At 29.9% G+C, this 20,347-nt stretch overlaps 2 protein-coding genes across 4 annotated transcripts; one reads left to right on the forward strand and one right to left on the reverse strand.

The window, feature by feature from the left end:
- Nucleotides 1-944: 944 nt before the first annotated feature.
- LOC130894566 (nuclear protein localization protein 4 homolog) lies at nucleotides 945-20,218 on the reverse strand. The gene is made up of 10 exons (XM_057801450.1): nucleotides 20,078-20,218; nucleotides 19,724-19,966; nucleotides 19,469-19,668; nucleotides 19,151-19,412; nucleotides 18,954-19,092; nucleotides 18,577-18,903; nucleotides 17,839-17,999; nucleotides 1,872-2,290; nucleotides 1,605-1,756; nucleotides 945-1,245 (listed from the first exon to the last, which is right to left on the reverse strand). Exons 1-9 carry the CDS (start codon nucleotides 20,096-20,098, stop codon nucleotides 1,606-1,608), a joined length of 1,923 nt encoding a protein of 640 aa, XP_057657433.1. The 5' UTR covers nucleotides 20,099-20,218; the 3' UTR covers nucleotides 945-1,245; nucleotide 1,605.
- LOC130894570 (E3 ubiquitin-protein ligase TRIM17) lies at nucleotides 2,874-16,232 on the forward strand. Of its 3 annotated transcripts, none has more exons than XR_009059346.1 (3): nucleotides 2,895-3,154; nucleotides 5,242-8,839; nucleotides 9,200-16,232. XR_009059346.1 is itself a non-coding variant. In XM_057801462.1 (3 exons), the coding sequence occupies exons 2-3, from the start codon at nucleotides 5,244-5,246 to the stop codon at nucleotides 10,838-10,840; spliced, it is 1,575 nt and encodes a 524-aa protein (XP_057657445.1). In that variant the 5' UTR covers nucleotides 2,895-3,154; nucleotides 5,242-5,243; the 3' UTR covers nucleotides 10,841-16,232. The 3 variants fall into 3 exon arrangements, 2 of the variants coding, with proteins under 2 accessions (XP_057657444.1, XP_057657445.1); XM_057801462.1 differs by having other exon boundaries at nucleotides 5,242-6,804; nucleotides 10,827-16,232; XM_057801461.1 differs by having other exon boundaries at nucleotides 2,874-3,154; nucleotides 5,242-16,232.
- Nucleotides 20,219-20,347: the final 129 nt, after the last annotated feature.

A 20,347-nucleotide genomic window follows, 5' to 3' on the forward strand; every position in this document is an offset into this window, starting at 1 on the left:
TAATGTATAGCACGAAAAGGAACAAGAACAAATTTAAAACAAACTAGCCAAAATGATGAAGGAGAGTTGGCAAACAAGAACAAAATTGAAGAAAACTAGCTAAAATAATGGAAAGAGAAGGAAATTGATACAAATGGGTTGAAATAATGGAAAAAAAGATCAAATTTGAAATGAATTAACTGAAATAACGGAGAACGAAGAGAAACAAGAACAAATGAAGTGAAATAATGTAAAAAAAACGAGAAAATTCCAGAATTTTGAGGAAAAAGAATAAACTAAAGATACGGAAAATAAGAATTGGGTGAATATAAAGGAAAAATGGAATTTAAGTGAAATTCCTCAAAGAAAAACCAAAGAAATGGAAAATAGGAAAAATTTAGTTTTAACTTGAGCTTATAAGAATTCATCAATAATAATGGAGAAGGAAACAAAATTCAAAAAGAATAAGTGGAAATACTGGAAAACACACTAAAAGATTTGAAAAGTAATAAAAACAAGGATAAAAATTATCTGAAATAAAATTTGGATATAAAGTAAAATATTGGAAAAAAATTCAAATCAATAAGCCTAGATCTGAATGGGAAGGAAAAACTGAATTGGAGAGACTGAAATCAGCTTAGAATCAAAAAGAATGATCCAAAATATTAAAAAACTAAAATTAATGATCTATTTTGGGGCTAGAATGGTATAAAGGTTGATTTGAACAAATTATATAAAAAAAAACTGGAATAAGGGACCGAAACCAGCTTAGAATCAAAAAGAATGATAAAAAAACAGCTTAGACTCGAAGAGAATGATGCGAAACACTGTAAAATTGAAATGAAGGATATTTTTTGAGGGTAGAAAGGTATGAGGGTTGAATTGAAGGACGTAGATCGAAAAAGGAACTGAAATAAAGTAAGAAGTGAAAAGATATATTGAAAATCAGGTAGGTTAATACGCAATTTTGAACCAAATATTTATTTTACTATTTCACCATACATATAAGTTAAATTATGTTTACAAGAAAAGAAAAACTATTATATACAAGGCGATATGAAATTCTCCACCATAAAAACCAAAAAAATTAAATTTCAATTTAGAAAAATATTCATATCCGTTTTTTAAAAAATTCTTATCGACTATTTATTTTTTTTTTTTCAAGTTTACTTCACACTCTAACAAGTTATTATCGAATTTAAGCGATTCTTCAAACGATAAAATGATTCTTAAATCACTTTTTTTTCCGGACATCTCTATATCAATCTGAAACATGAAAAGAAAGAATAAAAACATTTTTTTTTCCAATAAAATTGATCATAATAAAACGAAAAATTACTTTTGAAAATTCCCTGGTATTATCGACGACGATATATAAAAATTTATTTTAAAACCACCTGTATATAGGTGAATAAGCAACGAAAATTTAATCATTATAATATAACTAAAAACATTTTTACAAGATATTTAATATAATAAAAAAATTTTATAGGTTATAATACCACCAAATCACATCAATTCGATTAAATCGTTGTACTAAAAATTTTCATTGAATCGTATTTTTCAAACATCCCTCGTAACAATTCCTCCACCAAATTTACAATCCCGTCAAAAAATAAACTCACCTCAATGCGGTCTACTCGAACGTGGTAAGTTGCACATTTCGCAGTTTTGCACATCGGAATTGTTAAGAAAAGTACAAAAGGGGCACGTCCATTTCGGTCCGCTCGAACTACCAGGTGACGTCGGTATAACACCGGAAGCCACACTTCCTGGTCTATAAAAATAAATAGATATATTCCCACAAATATATATATATATATATATATATATATATATATATATATATATATATATATATATATATATATGTCTAAAGACAAACTTTTTACCTCGAAGGCGGTGGAGAACTGGCGGCTATTAATTGCTCTAAAGTTGCCCAATGTTCAGATCTCGACCACTCATCGGCGGCTTCTTTATCCTTATTTCTAAGAGCGGTGAGTAAAGGTTCTATATATTCCCGCATAGGCAACATCTCCATTGTGGATATATATAAAAGTAAATGGAAATCGTTTATAGCTATTAAAAATTCGTCAAACGCGAATTGTGACAGATAAGTCGAAAGTGCGTTAAAATCTTGAATATAACCATCGACGAGGCGATTTTCAACTGGAAATGGTTGTTTGGATGGATCGGTATTGAAAGTTCGTTGGGGAGTAACTGGAGTCGAAGCTGGAACATCGACTAACAGATATTCTACTGGCAGTGGTCGAGCTAAACGAGAAACTTCATTTCCGTACGAATCTTTTTCCTATAAGAGATTTAAACTATTAAATATCCACCTTTTATATAATAAAACGTGTATCTATTTACTAAATAATTTGTATAAAAGGTGAATTTATCGATCAAAATTTGAATTTACCGCCATATCCATCTGTCGTTGAAACAAAAAAGTCCTACAAAGCCAAAGCCCAAGGTCAAATACAACAGGCGCATCGTTTCTACAAACTTTCTAAATTAATACGGTCACAAATTTATATTAAACGTTGCCGATTTAATAAATGAAACTCGTTGAATTCTAATATATAAAAAAATAAATAAAACTGTGTCTTAAATCAATATAATAAATTTACTGTTTTTAAACTATCATAAAATACAAAATTATTCATAAATATATGTTTATTATACGTAGTATGAAATATTAATATATAGTGAAAACAAATAGTAATCTATATAAATACTGTTAATATATAATTTAAAAAAACTGATTTATAATACAACTAAAAGTAATTCGTTCTATAAATAAATATAATGTAATGAATAAAATTATAAATATTTTGTTGTGAATTTGGCAACGTCAGAATCCGTTTTGTGTCAACGTTCATATAGATTTTATTGAAATTTGACGGAACGGGAATGTCAGTCGTCAACATGATGTGGCATATCGTAAAACGGCCACTGTAATTTTAAGTTTTTTTCGTAATTCTGCCGATATTCTCGGCACGAAATAATTATGTAATTAAGATTCGCATGGTAAATAATCGTCTGCCGTACCGAATATACGCATATAGTACAAAAACGCGAAAACTCGAAAGTTTTTAATTAACGACCAAAACACGTATCGTTTAATCGGATTTACTAAAAGGCTGTGTTACACATCGTAAAATATATAACGGTAAGGTATTTAGCCAATAAATTTCCATTTAAGTATCAAATATACACAAAAACAGTAATGAATGCTTCGTTATAATTATCATGACCCATACACGACGCAGTTCGGACCCACTTGTCGATTTTCTGTAAACAAAACACTTGGCGCGAACTGTATTAATAAATAATTTGTGTGAAATTTGTATTATTTACGTGAAATTGGGCTAATTTGATAAAATAAATGATGTTTATTTGTTTTAATATTTAAAAGAGGATGCCTCCCAACACATTTATACAGTAGAAATAATCATATCTAAGATATTACAAAACCATGTATATTTCCTAATAATAAACGGTTTAAATTGGTATTTTTACTAAAATTTCAAAAGTACTAAGGTTTCACTAACATTTTTTGGTTATAATTTCTAATCTATCTTTAGTTGATATAATCATACACGTGGAAATTTGATTTTAACGTTATAAACCCTAAAAACACGTGGAAAACTAAAGTAACTATCTAAATGAAGTTTTGAAATTCTGAAAATAGAATATAAATATGAAAAAGTACGTAACTTGATAAAAAATAGTGTATTTGCTTCAATTTAGTGATAAAATTGTTTTCAGATAAGCACTAACCTCACTTTTTTCAATAATGACATAAAGGTATTTAAAAAAATGTTCAATATACAGTATTATTCAAAAATGGTATTCCGAAGCCAAATTTGATTTGTTTAAAAATTAATTAATTACACGTTTTTGGATATTGACATCACCTATTGTCAAATATTACGAGGGGCGAACGAATTTTTTTATAACTTAAGATAAGTAAATGACTTTGATTGAAACAATTTAGGTTAGATCTGTAAAAAAAACTTGGATTTGATAATATTGAATTTTTTTTGGGATAAATTGTAACAATTTATTTTAGTATAGAAATGGATACTTAGGCCCAAACTGCAAAATACGTCAAAAACTGATTGAAAAAGTTGAGTTTTTATGTTATGAGTTGATAATATTTAGAAATATATTGAAAAATGATTCAATAAGATGGTTTTTCGAGATATAAGAGCTTTTTTTGTTCGATACAGTGTTAAATGCAAAAATTACTTTGATATACATGTGGTATGTTTATTCACAAAGCTGAAGATTAAGGATATATGAAATATGCCCAAAAAAATAATGACAAAGATATGTTTTTCAATTCTTATTGCATTTGTTCAAAAATAGGATATTGAATGCAAAAAATGCTATATCTTTAGTATTTAGAAGTTTGTTTTTCGATATTAATGTGTTACTACTAGTATTTATGAATATTTTTTCACATTGAGGTGTTAAATCACAAAATTGGTCCAATATTTTCAATACTCATGAAGTTTTTTGAATCTAATGTGTTAAATGCAAAAATTACTTAATTTTCAGTGATATTTGACGTTAAAGTGACCAGGATATTTGAAAATATGCTCTAAAAATGCTACAGAGAGTTTTTTCAATTTTTTATTTTATTTTTTTCAAAAACCAACGCATTAAATGCAAATATTAATTCGATATTTTCAGATGTTCAACTTTTTTAACGTTCAAGTGCAACATGAAAAAATTAGCTCGATTTTCAAAATATTTTCAACTTCATAGTGTTGAATGCATAAATTAGCCCGATGTCAGTATTTTTTGTAGTTTAGATGTTAAATTTTTAAATTAAATTCTTAACAAGTGTTGAATGCAAAATTTCTTTCGTACACAAACGTAGTACAATTAATTAAAACGGTCAAAAATTTGTCGAAAAAAAAAAATAATTTAGGCGGAATATTAATTTTAGTTGATGAATAATTTAATTAACAACAAATTTTTGTGAAACAAAATCATTTTTTTTTTTTCAATCAAATAAATATGGAATTAGACTTTTTTGTGTTGTTTTCTAAACATTCTCCGATTTATAATTCAACCTGACAACGTGGCGTATTAATAAATATGACGTACAAGTTACAACGTTGCCGGTTCGGATGAATTATCGCGATATTTAAATACTTTTTGTTAATTTTGTTTATATATATATATATATATATATATATATATATATATACACGACACGATTTCTATTTTGTAATATAATTTCAGAAATGGAATCCGTAGTACCAGAATTCGAAGAATTAATGTTATGCGGATATTGTAAGCAAAAGTTCAACGAAACCGACCAAAGTCCGAAATTGTTGTCCTGCAAACATTATTTTTGTTTGCAATGCATGCGCACGAATCTGACCAAAGGCCAGGAACTGTACTGCGTACATTGTTGGAAGAGAACCGAAATCGGCGAACTAGGACCGGAATCCCTGCCGACTTACAACCCCGTATTGTGTCTAACCAAGAATTTTTCCCAATTGAAATTGGGCGTGAAACCGCCGGATAAAAAAGTGATATCGGAAAATTGTCACACGCACGCCATGCCTTTGGCGTTGTGGTGTCACACGTGTTGCTCGCCGGTATGTCGCGCATGCGCCACCACCACCGACCACTCCTCGCACCAAATCAAATCGCAAAACGAAGCTAAAGATCAGCTAATCGCCGAATTACAAATCGATCTCGCATCGATGAACAAAATGTTATCCGAGATACAAAGACTTATAATGCAACAGCGCGAATTCTTACTTAAAATATTGGAGGCTTGCGTCACGTTGAAGACGTACGTCGAAGCGGAACTCACCAATAACGTATCGCATTTCGAATTGACCGACACCAGGGACACTTTGGCGAAATTGCGCTTGAATTTATCGATGGCGGAAAGTCTTTCGGACGTCCACAATTTGTATTCGAGCGTCAATATCGAAAAGCAACGTCTCCAACTCCGCTACCAGGAGATGTACCTCCAATGCCAACTCGACGATCTCATCAGGAATTCGAGCGTCATATTCGATTTCCAATTGTTGAAACAAGCGCTTAGTAATATACATAACGGCGAAACGATCTATCCAGGAAATTCTCGAATACTTCCCGCCTCCCAACAAAATCCCATTCTATTTTTAGCGAATTATTGTATGTCGCAACTTTATTCTCGACAGATGTTGTCCAAACAAACAGTCAACGGTAATTTGGATTACCACAACCACAATTCCATCCCGCCTATCAACTACCTCCCTCACAATCCGCCACCCCAACCGCATCTCGTTATATCCGCCCCGAAGAACATCTACCAAGAAAACAACATCATGGTGCAAAATATGATGCCGTCGCCGCAAATTAGAAACCCCGCGAGTATGTGTCCCTTGTATTATTTCAATATCGAAGTGAGCGGTACGCAATTGGGTAGAATCGTCATCGAAGTACGCGCCGACGTGGCCCCCAAGATGGCCAAGAACTTCGGGGTGTTGACTACAGGCGAAGCCGGCATGGGTTACAAGGGATGCCACATATTTCAATGCTGGGAAGGGGAGAGCGTCATCACGGGGGATTTCGAATTGAATAACGGTAGAGGCGGTAGATCCATTTTCGAGGAATCGTATTTCTTACCGGACGATACAAAATTGATGGCGGTGAGGGGTACGGTCGGTATGAGACGCACCCAAAAACGACACGATAATTTGGGTATGGTCGGATCGCAATTTCGTATTATTTTGCAAGAGATGCGAGGGTTCACGGGAATTTTCGGACACGTCGTCGAAGGCTTGGAATTAGTCGAAAAGATAAGTACGTACGGGGATACGGCGGGTAAACCGACCAAAAATATTTTGATATCGAAATGTGGTAAACTGTAACGTTTCTTGTTTTCTTTGTTTTCGTTTTTTTTTTTTCTTTTTTTCTTTCTTTATTTTGTTGTTGTTGTTGTTGTTAAGGCGATTCGAAAATATCATCGAACACGATATAACATAATAATATATCGGTCATTGTAATTTGGATTCAGTAAAAATATTAATGCGACGAATATTAGGTAAGATTTTTTTGATTTTTTCTTTTTTTTTTGATAAAAAAGCAGTTTGCGTTGACTTTCGATCGAAAATGATGCTCGATCTTATTGTTAAGCGGATTCCTGGGTAAATATTCTATTAAATTGAAATTATACGTCCATTTTAACAGCAGTTTCTGACTTTTTCAACTTTTAAACGTAAAAATGTCACGGTAAAAAAAATTTATACATTTTCCCGCGCCCTTTTCAACTTTTGAACGTAAAATTTCGACAAAAACAACAATATTTTGACTTTTGCGCGTCAATTTTAACTTTTAAACGTGAAAATGTTCAGTTAACAGCAATTTACGACTATTCCGGCGCCTTTTCCATTGTTTACATGTGAAAATTTTCTTGTAAACACCCAGTTTCTGACTTTTTCCGCCCTTATTTTAGCTTTTATACGTAAAAATATAAATATATAGTTATTATAACTTTTCCCGCGCCCATTCTAACATAGTAACAGAAATTTCTAATTTTTCCCGCGTCTATTTCAACTTTTGAACGTAAAAATGTTACAGTGACAAGAATTTATAACTTTTCCCGCCCTTTTTTTAACTTTTAAACGTAAAAATGTCACGTTGCCAGCAACTTGAAACTTTTAGCGCGCATTTAACTTACTATCGTAAAAATTTCCATGGTAATAGGAACTTCCATCGTTTAAACGTAAAAAAATTCCATATAAACAGCAGTTTCTGACTTTTCCCGCGTCTATTTAGTCCAATATCGGCTGCTCAGACTACTAACTAAGTCAATAATAACTATTTAAACAATACTTAGAATTGTTCTGTCATTGTTTAGTCAAAAATAGGCTATTTTGACTTGGCGATTTGTTATATTTAAGTCAATAAGATTCGCCAGTTAATATTTTGACTTTGTGAAAAAGTGGCAAGTCAATAGTAATCGTTATAAGACTTTTTAGTTATAATTTCGTACTATTCCGACAATTAGTTAATCTACAATTAACTACTCTGTCTTCAGAAGACTCTTAACTAAGTCGATAGTAGCTGTTCTGTCGCGTTTTAGTTAGAACTTGATACTATTCTGACATTATACAATCGAAAATTAGCTAATCTGACTTGATAAGTAAATTTCTAATCAAAATTTGCTAATATTTTGACATTATTTGATTGAAAATTAGCTATTCTGACGCAATGAAATATATCTAAGTCAATAGTAACTGTTTTCGTAAAATTTTAGTCAAAATGTGTTAAAATTCTGTCGATATTTAGTTGAAAATTAGCTATTCCGATTTAATGTAAATCATTAGTGATTATACTGAGAAATTTGATTCAAAATTCAATAATAACTTGACATTATTATCTATTCTGACTTTCTGCGACAGTAATTAATTAAATAGTAGCTGTTCCGTGACGTTTTTGTTGAAGTTTGGTTGTATCTGACATACAGCTATTCTAATAATAACTTAGTAAACAAATAATAGCTATTCTGACTTTTGTAATAGCAATCAATTGGATATTAACTATTCTGATATTTTTTAGTTAAATTTTAGTATTACTCCAACATCAATTCATCCGAAATTTACTAAGCTGATTTCGTTTAGTAATAACTAAGTCGATATTAGCTATTTTTACAATTTTTATTTAAAGTTTAGTACTATTTCGACTTCGTTTAAGAATAACTAAGTCAATAACAGCTATTCTGATACTTTAGCTAAAAGTTTAGTAACTATTTTGAATTCTTTTAAGAATAACTAAGTCAATATTAGCTATTTTGACATTTTTTATTTGAAGTTTAGTACTATTATGACTTCGTTTAGTAATAACTAAGTCGATATTAGCTATGTTGACATTTTTTTTCACAGTTTAGTACTATTTTGACTTATTTTAGTAATAACTAAGTCAATATCAGATATTCTGATACTTTTAGCTAAAGTTCAGTTCTATTTTGACTTATTTTAATATTAACTAAGTCAATATTAGCTATGTTTACACTTTTTATTTAAAGTTTAGTACTATTTCGACTTAGTTTAAAAATAACTAAGTCAATAACAGCTATTCTGATACTTTAGCTAAAAGTTTAGTAACTATTTTGAATTCTTTTAAGAATAACTAAGTCAATATTAGCTATTTTTACAATTTTTATTTAAAGTTTAATACTATTTCGACTTAGTTTAAGAATAACTAAGTCAATAACAGCTATTTTGATACTTTTTATACATTTTTTTTCACAGTTTAGTACTATTTTGACTTATTTTAGTAATAACTAAGTCAATATCAGCTATTCTGACACTTTTAGCCAAAGTTCAGTTCTATTTTGACTTATTTTAATATTAACTAAGTCAATATTAGCTATGTTTACACTTTTTATTCAAAGTTTAGTACTATTTCGACTTAGTTTAAAAATAACTAAGTCAATAACAGCTATTCTGATACTTTAGCTAAAAGTTTAGTAACTATTTTGAATTCTTTTAAGAATAACTAAGTCAATATTAGCTATTTTGTCATTTTTTATTTGAAGTTTAGTACTATTATGACTTCGTTTAATCATAACTAAATCAATACTAGCTATTTTGATACTTTTTATACATTTTTTTTCAGTTTAGTACTATTTTGACTTATTTTAGTAATAACTAAGTCAATATCAGCTATTCTGATACTTTTAGCCAAAGTTCAGTTCTATTTTGACTTAATTTAATATTAACTAAGTCAATATTAGCTATGTTTACACTTTTTATTCAAAGTTTAGTACTATTTCGACTTAGTTTAAAAATAACTAAGTCAATAACAGCTATTCTGATACTTTAGCTAAAAGTTTAGTAACTATTTTGAATTCTTTTAAGAATAACTAAGTCAATATTAGCTATTTTGACATTTTTTATTTGAAGTTTAGTACTATTTTGACTTCGTTTAATCATAACTAAATCAATACTAGCTATTTTGATACTTTTTATACATTTTTTTTTCACAGTTTAGTACTATTTTGACTTATTTTAGTAATAACTAAGTCAATATCAGATATCCTGATACTTTTAGCTAAAATTCAGTTGTATTTCGACTTAGTTTAATAATAACTAAGTCAATAACAGCTATTCTGATACTTTTAGCTGAAGTTTAGTACTATTTTGACTTATTTTAATAATAACTAAGTCATTACTAGCTGTTTTGATACTTTATGGTGAATATTAGCTATTCTACGACTGTATTTCGTTAAGAAAAAGCCCGCGCAAACTGCTTAAAGACGTATACCCACATCTTTTTGGTTTCGTAGATATTACGACATATCTTTTTATTTAATTGAGAAAATTTAAACGTCAAAAATATATAAAAATATATACGTGTATAATAAAAACAAAAAAAAAAAAAAAAGAAAAAAATGTATTTGTGTATAAATGAAGCAATTGACTAGATGTTTTTTAATGTGTAGCTTGAGTCAAACTGCAATTTTAGCTTCCTCTGGTTGTTAAAAACAGAATATCAAAAAAATTAAAAATAGTATCGATTTACTTCCAATAAACAAAACGAAACCGTATTTCTTAGTACAATTCTATCTATTCGAGAAAGAAAAAAAAATGAAAACAAATATATATATATATATATATCTATATATAACGTGTTAGCTTAAAAAAACCTATCGAATTCCGAAATATACTATATTTTCTTAAATATGCAAAAATATATAGATAAAAATAGATATTTTTATTGTTGTCGTTTTTAGCTTTAGCTTTTAAGTGTAATTTGTTATGTTTGGAAGAGCGTACGAAATGTTAAAGATAAATATAGTTTAAAACACGAAAATTTCGCAGGGAAAATTCAATAATATGAATAAACCAGTACTTTATTGGTGACTTGGCAACATCTCGTATCTACAATACAAATATCGACATACTACTTGGATTAGACGACCGTGAATCGACGATCGAAGACAAAGAGGACAAACAAGACCTATCGGGGCCCGAAACTAACACGAGCGCGGTTTAAACACTCGAAAAAGTCTCACAACTTGATCAAAAGTAACCTATGAACTATCGGGATGTTCTTTACGTGGTAATCCACCCGATTGGGTTCAAAAAACGACTTTTTCGTGCCAGTTGTAGATTGTTTCGGACCTCTCGGTGTCTTAAATCGGTCAAATTTGGATAAGAGCTTTTGTCGAGTCACTACGCCCTTAATTAGCAAACTGTGAATCTAGCACAAACTTTAATCAAGGCTGATCCGTTTTTGTTCCAATTATAATAAAAAAATCGGCAAAGGTATCATTTTTATTTCAATATTTACCCTATCCGTACGTAAATAGCAACCTATGTATAATTTTTAAGAAAATATCCACTGAATTTTTATGAATCTACGATGGAATTAAACTATTTAAACGCAAGTATCGAATCGCCGTGCAATGCTCGACACGATTCACTTATATATGTCGACTGTCGGGTATGAAATAACTCGTGATCAAATTTTAACGCAATTTCTGTTCTTTTCTCGTGTTTATTTTATCTTTTCAACGTAAAAATTCCATGTCTACGGTAATTTCCTACCTTTCCCACGCATATTTCATCTTTAAAACGTAAAAATTCCATGTCAACAGTAATTTCTGACTTTCCTCGTATATTTTATCTTTCGAACGTTAAATTCCATGCCAATAGCGGCATTTTTATACTTTTTCCTTGCCCTGGTAATATTTTTATTTCAATATTTACCGTATCCATACTTAAATTAAATGCAAGTATTGAATCACCGTGCAATGCCCGAGACGATTCACTTTAACTCGTTAACTGCCAACTATGAAATAACTCGTAATCAACCTTTCCGAAGAGATATAATTCAAATATTTTTTTTTTTTTTTCAGTATTAGTACAACTATTAAATGAAATTATAAAAATAGCCTCGGCAGTCAACGTGTTAATTTTCTAATTGTGCTTTTGACAGTTTTATTTCGATTTAGAAACGGGATCAGCACTCGAAATATTTTTACATCAAACAGTTGGAGATCATAGATCTATATATAAATCTAGAGCTAACTTTTCCAGAACGAAATTGTTCTAGGTTATTAGCTCTAAATCCAACTAGGTATAAAGGAGCGTATTCCATTTTGTTTTTATATGGTGGAAAGGTAAAAAAATTTCCACTAGGCCATAAAGGAAAGCAAACGTGTTTTTGTTGAGAAAAGTGAATACGAAGGTGGTTCCATGATTACCCAAACTCGATAAAAAAACTCTGATAAGTTACAAATTTACTAAATTTTTCAACTCAGTCAATTGCTTTGTAGACTTCTGTCGAATTCAATAACCATTTCGAAACGATTACTTTTGGTATCACCCTCGTATGTTACGTTAGTTAATCTAATACGTCTATTATATGATTTCGTTGAAGTGACATGTGGCAATATGGCGTAACTTTTTTTATGTTTTTTTTTAATCGATACGCGCCTTTACATAACCTCAATTTACGTCAAATTTCTTACTTGAATGTTTATTGTAAATGTTGCACTTATTTTTATATATGTACATGTAATATACAGTATGTTACTTTGCATTAGTATGTTTTGTATTTTCTCGAACTTTTCTTTATTTATAATTTATTAATTTATGATAATTGTACCTTATATTAAGTTAAAAGTGTGAATGGAGTTGTATGACATTTAAAAAATGGAAAATGCAAACAAATATTGATAAAACGATCGAATTTCGAGATCGAATTCATGGAAACATGGAGATATATTTTGTTAATTGATGTTAGGGATATGAAAAAACAATTCTAATCGAAATATATGGAATAACTTTTAATAAATCCTATATTTACGTTTATATATTTTGTTTAGTAAATTTTCGATGTTCATAGAGGTCAATAATCGAGTCTATTTTCAATAAACAGCTGATAATGTATATACAGTGTGTCCCATTCGACTCGCAATATACAGCATACATTTCTTTTAATAAATTTTCAAAAAAATGTGTAAAAATTGAATTGCAACCGTCAGATATTGAAAATTGTTAGTTGTATACGAGGTATTTTGAAAGATATTAATTATAAATTAAATATTTAAGGTCTAAGGGTTTAAAAATTATGTTTATAGCATTTCGTAAAATCTTTATGTACAGCGGGATTAAATTTGATGAAAAAAATATTCAATCACTTTTTTTATTAAAATTATTGCATCTTTTCGGACGTATTGAGACGATTTTATAAAAAAAATTTTATATCAAAATACTACAATCAATTTTTTTTGTGAGTGGCTACAAAATAACTGAAAACTACTTCGAAAACGACTTTTTTTGAAAATATCCCAAAAATATATGAAAAAAATTAGTTTTAACATCAAACTAGACTTTTTATACAATTTTTTTTTGGATTATTAATAGGCGATTTTAATAAGGGGTGTTTTCGGAAACTATGGTCGGGTTAACAGAATCATGTTCTGAATGTTCGGAAAGCAATCAGGATCCCGTTCACTTTCATTAGGAAACTGCAAATAAATGTTATTGATTTTGGGTCTCTCTCTCTATACCACGAGATATGAATAAAAGAAAAAAAGGTTCTTTGCCATATTTGATAACTTTGGGGCCCTGTATCTTGGAAACTGGTCGTATTTTATTTTAAATTTGACATTTTTCGAATGAAGCAACACTTTTTCAATCGATAGAGACTCTATTTGATGATCCAAGTTCAATTTACCAAGAGATATCAGCAAAAATAAATTATTTGTAGGTTTCTAGTACTTTGGGGCCCTGTATATCGAGAACTCGCCAAAGTTCATTGCGAATTTGACGTTTTTTTATTAGAACAACGTTTTCTCAATAAATTGAGAGGTTATTTGATCTTCTAAGGTCAATATATCAAAAAATATTGGCTACGAAACATACTTTGTGACTTTCATTAACTTTGAGTACCTGTATCTTAGAAACCGGTCGTATTTTATTTTAAATTTGACATTTTTCGAATGAAGCAACACTTTTTCAATCGATAGAGACTCTATTTGATGATCCAAGTTCAATTTACCAAGAGATATCAGCAAAAATAAATTATTTGTAGGTTTCTAGTACTTTGGGGCCCTGTATATCGAGAACTCGCCAAAGTTCATTGCGAATTTGACGTTTTTTTATTAGAACAACGTTTTCTCAATAAATTGAGAGGTTATTTGATCTTCTAAGGTCAATATATCAAAAAATATTGGCTACGAAACATACTTTGTGACTTTCATTAACTTTGAGTACCTGTATCTTAGAAACCGGTCGTATTTTATTTTAAATTTGACATTTTTCGAATGAAGCAACACTTTTTCAATCGATAGAGACTCTATTTGATGATCCAAGTTCAATTTACCAAGAGATATCAGCAAAAATAAATTATTTGTAGGTTTCTAGTACTTTGGGGCCCTGTATATCGAGAACTCGCCAAAGTTCATTGCGAATTTGACGTTTTTTTATTAGAACAACGTTTTCTCAATAAATTGAGAGGTTATTTGATCTTCTAAGGTCATTATATCAAAAAATATTGGCTACGAAACATACTTTGTGACTTTCATTAACTTTGAGTACCTGTATCTTAGAAACTGGTCGTATTTTATTATAAATTTGACAATTTTCAAGTAGAGCGATTATTTCTCAATCAATAGAGACTTTATTTGATGTGAAGATATGAGAAAACAGAGGCTAATATGACATTTTCAATAACTTTGAGGCCCCGTATCTCGTAAGCTAGCGAAATTTTATTCAAAAATTATCACTTCTCGGATAAATCTACTCTTTCTCAATAAATAGAGATTTTATGTGATGTTCTAATTTAACTATACAAGGACATATGAACAAAAACAAATTGAATGTAGTTTTCATTAACTTTGGGGCCCTGTATCTTGGAAACTGGTCATATTTTATTATAAAATTGATATTTTTCGAATAGAGCGATTCTTTCTCAATCAATAGAGACTTTATTTGATGTTCTAAGTTAGGTATACTAGGAGATATAAGCAAACACAGTCTAATTGAACATTTTTAATCAGTTTGAGGCCGTGTATCTTAGAAACTCATCATATTTCTGTAAAAAATTGACGCGTTTTCAGTAGAGGAACTCTTTCTTAGTCGATAGAGACATTATTTGAAGTTCTATGTGTAAACTATATTATGAGATATAATGAAAAAGACATATATTGTAGTTTTTCATAACTTTGAAGCCCTGTACCTTGAAAACCAGTAAGATTTCATTGTAAAATTAACACTTCACGTGTAAAGCAACTCTTTCTCTATCTAAAGAAAATTTATTTGATGATTTAAGTTGAGTATATCAGGAGATATAATTAAAAACAAATATTTCCTAGTTTTCAATAACTTTGAGACCCTGTATTTTGGAAACTGACGTTATTTCATAAGAAATTTGACTCTTGCTAATTAAAAGAACTATTTCTTAGCGTTAGAGACATTATTTGGGGTTCTAAGTGAACTGTTGTACAAAATATGAGCAAAAACAAATATTTTTCAACTTTAAAGCCCCTTATCTTAGAAATTGGCGATATTTCATTGTAAAATCGACACTTTTCATGTAGATCAACTCTTTCTTAATAAATATCAATTTCAATTGATGTTCTAAGTTTAGTATACCATGAGATATAATTAAAAACAAATATTTTGTAGTTTTCATCAACTTTGAAACCCCGTATCTCGAAAACTGGTCATATTTCTGTAGAAAATTGACAATGGATAATATTTTTGGTCCAATTGGATGCTAGTAACCTTTCTACTAAAAATTCTAATAAGCAGATTGCGATTTCTGTTATTTTTTTGATATTAGTTTTAAAAATAATATTGAAATATGTTAAGATGAAGCAATCAGCCGATAAGGACATCGACCCGATCGAGGATCCGAACAAACCCGTCGTATATCTTTATGTTTCCATAGTTTTCTCGCGCACTGTATACACAAATATTATAAATGTTTTAAACGAAGTTATGTAGACAATGAGCAACCAAAGTTTTTATTATTTTTCTTTACGAAGAATGTTTTTTCTTATTTAAATAACTAGAATAGTTGTAAGTGCGGTAAAACGGTTAATTAATAATTGTTAATTTACATTTAATTTTATATTGTAAGTTCAAAATGTCAGTCGGGTATATTTCAAATTTCGTATTATGAAAATTTAATCAACATTTAAAAAGAAAAATTAAGAAAATCATATAGCATTTATAAATGTTATCGTAGCGGAAATAAAATTTTATTTTCAACGTTTTTTTATTTTATTTTACTAACTGTCCAATTTAGGTTAACATCAACGCGCATGTCATTTTTTTTCATCCAATCTTATCATTAATTTGTGCCTTGATTGTTAGTTTTCTACAATCTCTAACAATAAACTATATTTTCAAACAAAACAGTCGATATCGATTTTATATTTTGTAGCAGGAAGTAGTTTTTTAGTATTTTGGGGCGCTGTATCTTGGAAATTGGTCACATTTCCTGAGAAAATTGATACTTCTTGAATAAAGCAAATCTTCTTCAAACAATAGAGACTTTATTTGATATTTTAAGTCCAATATACCAAAAGATATGAGCAAAAATGAAATATAAGTAGTTTTTTAGTACTTTGGGGCCCTGTATCTTGGAAATTTGTCACATTTCATGAGAAAATAGGCACTTCTCTAATAGAGCAAATCTTTTTCAATCAATAGAGACATTATCTGATACTTATAGTATAATATACTATAAGTCCAATATACCGGAAGATATGAACAAAAATGAAAAATAAGTAGGTTAGTTAGTAAAACTCTGTATAATCATTAAATTGAATGATATGAGGCAATAATGAGACTGTCAACACTGCCAACGATCTGGGAAGAGAAAATTTTTCGAAATTAGTTTGAAAAACGTAACAAACCCAATTAACACCTGATAAAATAGTTCGTTTGCACCAACAATTAAAATTTAGATGGGAAAATGTACACACTCAGTTTTCAACTCATGAAGTAGCTCTTGGAAAACATATGAATATGGTTTAGTAAATACAGTAAACATATAAAGTAGTTCGTTCATACAATCAATTAAAAACAGCAAAATTTGCACTAATTCAGTTCGAAAAAACTACAAACATGGTTCAGAAAATGCTTAGAGTAGTTCATTTGGACCAGCAATTAAGATGCAGCTTGGAAAATGGTCACAACTCATGAACGGAAAACGTTAAGATCGAGACTTTCTTTATTCCTGGTATAATACATGTAAAAGAAACCGAGAATCCTGATTTGACACATTGTGACTATTCCTGAAATTGAAATACGTTTGACAAGATGCCATTTCGGAAACCTTAACTTAATGGGGTTAATCTGAAGAAGATAAGGTTGTTCGAAACAATAAGAGGCTTCAGTACAAGAAAAATCGGTCTCATTATTTTCCTAACGCACCTCGTAGACAATTATAAAAAATTTTATTTACAGTTTCCAATATTTTTGAGTGTTAACGAAATAACGAAGATGAAATACATTTTAATCTGTTAGATATAACCTCAAATTTATTTTTTTTAATATTTTAAAAATGAGGCTCTAAAATATGTCAATTTCAGTTTTATATATTCAGTGACAGCCCTTATTGTCGTTTTTAATAGTCTAATACTGTAAATATTAATTTTTTTTCATCTATTTTTATAATCTAAAAACCTATGAACAAAAATAAGACTAGAAGGATATTTTTATTGTGAAACGAATTATTCAAGATTAATTTTTTAGTAAAAAAAAAATTATCACAACAAATTTGGGTCTATCATTTCTTCCCATACCTTATTAGATATAAAAAAGTTTCAGACACAATATTGTTATAATACATAAAGGAAAATCAACTCACCTTGTAGAAGACGTCCGGTACATACTGTTTATCTGAAGATTCCCTTACGTAGCCCAATTCCGAGCAATCTTTAGTAGGTAGAAGACAATTGTCGCGGACCAACGCCATACACTGATTGGACACCTGATAACCTTCCATGTGGACTTGATTCGCTTTATCCCCTGCAAAGAAAAAGTTCAATTGTACCAAAATACAGAGTTTCACACACATTAGTCATCTGCGAATCTACCACCTCGGTCTACAATGTTCCTGCTCAATCAATACGGTAAAATCGTGAAGTAGTTCATTTATACCACCAATTAAATCAGGAAAATATGTACAAATGTAGCTTGGAAATCGAAAACAATCTATCTAAGGTACAAAACTCACAAAGTAGTTCATTTGTACCAAAATCTGTACAAATTTAGTATAGTGAAAATATAAAGTAGTTAATTTGTACCAGCATTTAGTGGAGTTTACTTCTACAGTGTATTCACAACAAACTTAGTTCAACAAATCCTAAAGTAGTTCACTTGTACAGGCAATTGAAAACCTCCCCAATTTTAGTTCAAAACACACTTCCAGTAGTTCATTTGTACCAATAATTAAGAACAGTGAATTCTACACCAATTTAGCTTTGAAAACATACTAATACAGTTCAGTAAATATGATAAACTTCTAAAGTAGTTCATTTGTACCGGCGATTAAGAGGGGCGATTCCATCATTGAAATTATACGTTTTAGTGTTAATTCACTCACCTGTAACACAAACAGTTACAAATTTCGAGCCAAATATTCCTTTCGAAGCGTATCTACTATAATTTGGATAAATATTTTGGAAATGCCCTGCCATAATACATTCCTGCGAAGATAATAAATGACTGTCGATATTTCTGACGTATTTAACTGTGCCTTTTTGAACGTCTTCAGCTAACAGATCGGTAAATATCCATCCTACACGTCTTAACCCTAAAGACGCTGCTGTTTGTTCAACTATTTCTTCTCTATCATCTGGAAGTAGATTAATGGAGTCCCTCGAACTTTCCTGGGGAGGTTCATATATTGCTGCAACATTTGCTTTGATTCCTGAAATAATAACGAATAAAACAATCAGAAAATATGATTTCAAAGAATACCTAAAGGAACATCTGAGTGTATTTCATAATATCCATAGAGAAAACCGATGCGTTGATGTCCTGTAATTCTCCAATAGTTTAAGAATCTTTCAACCAAATCTGTGTTTTCAAAAGTAACATTATCTACATGTCGGTACGCCTGGAAAATAAATTTCATAAATAACAATAAGAAAAAATTTATAAATTCAAAATTGTACCTGCATATTCAATGTAATAGCATTTGGTTGGCATTTAGAACAGATTCCTTTAGGCCATGGAGGATGGTCCTTGCATCCTTCTTTGATATGACAAGATATGTCTTCTAGGGCCAAAAATTTACCGCGGTCAACACCAGACATCATTTTACGTAAATAAGAATGGAAAGAAAGATGTTTGATGTTATGTTCTTTCAAATACGACTCGTCGAAGGGTTCTAGTGATGAACAATGAACACATCTGGAGTTGTTGTTATGGCGACAGCTGGAAGTATCATTATTTTCATAAAAACAATGTTTTATTCGATTTTTTTTACTTACAGTTTATCATCTCTTGGTCGTTGTATCTTCCCATCAGTTTTCATTAATTGGATGTCAACATCATCTTCTTTTATATTCAAATTTGGTCTATTTGAACCACTTTTCGGTCTAGCACCTGACAGAGTTGCCGTGCTCGTAGAAGGCGGAGAGCTCGTAGAAGCAACGGCTTCATCAACTGGTTCCCCCGAAGAAATATTACTCTTAAATAAAAAAAAATCAAGTAATTTATAAAATAGATGTAATAAATAAACTTACAAATAATACAGCTCCATTTACAGGAGCTAAATATATCATATCCCCATGGTGTAAACCAACAGAAAGTAAACTAGTAGACTTGCTACTGGATATTTCATTTTTTCTGTTTTTTTCTTTGTATAAAGCGAAAGCGAAACTATTCAAATCAAAGGCGTCATGAACGGCTTCGAACAATTGACATGTAGTCGCGGAACTACGTATTTCAATCCTTCTGGTACCTTCCGAAGACTGTACTCTCAACAACTAAAATTTCAAAATTAAATTGAGGTTATGTATGAGAATAAAATTTTTTTCAGTATAACGTTATATATTTAAAAATATATTATTACTTAAAATTATTTAAAAAATTCTTACCATAGATTTATTTCTCGACATTATGAAATAACATCCATGTATATTTTTATAGCTTCGTCAGTACAATTTTGATTTTTAATGTCAAATTCACGGACTACCAATATAATATATCTCTGTCACCTACTGTCAAAATTTTGTAACGTCAACGTCAAATTTAGAATGAGTTTTGTGATATAATAAGAGTGTTTCCAAACCATAGATAAATGTCAGTTTTAAACGAGTAATTATTTTCAATTCACAAATTCGGAATATACATTAAACATTTATTTA

Source organism: Diorhabda carinulata, chromosome 5, assembly GCF_026250575.1.
Source record: "Diorhabda carinulata isolate Delta chromosome 5, icDioCari1.1, whole genome shotgun sequence".
Taxonomy (NCBI): domain Eukaryota; kingdom Metazoa; phylum Arthropoda; class Insecta; order Coleoptera; family Chrysomelidae; genus Diorhabda; species Diorhabda carinulata.

Bases quoted from the DNA above. Each gene is read 5' to 3' on its own strand.
- LOC130894570 (XM_057801461.1), top strand. From the start codon at position 5,244: ATGGAATCCGTAGTACCAGAATTCGAAGAATTAATGTTATGCGGATAT.
- LOC130894566 (XM_057801450.1), bottom strand. From the start codon at position 20,098: ATGTCGAGAAATAAATCTATG. The intron at 19,093-19,150 runs GTACAATTTTGA...TTTATTTTCCAG, and splicing joins CTATTACATTGAATATGCAG to GCGTACCGACATGTAGATAA. The intron at 1,757-1,871 runs GTAAAAAGTTTG...TTATTTTTATAG, and splicing joins AGTTCTCCACCGCCTTCGAG to ACCAGGAAGTGTGGCTTCCG.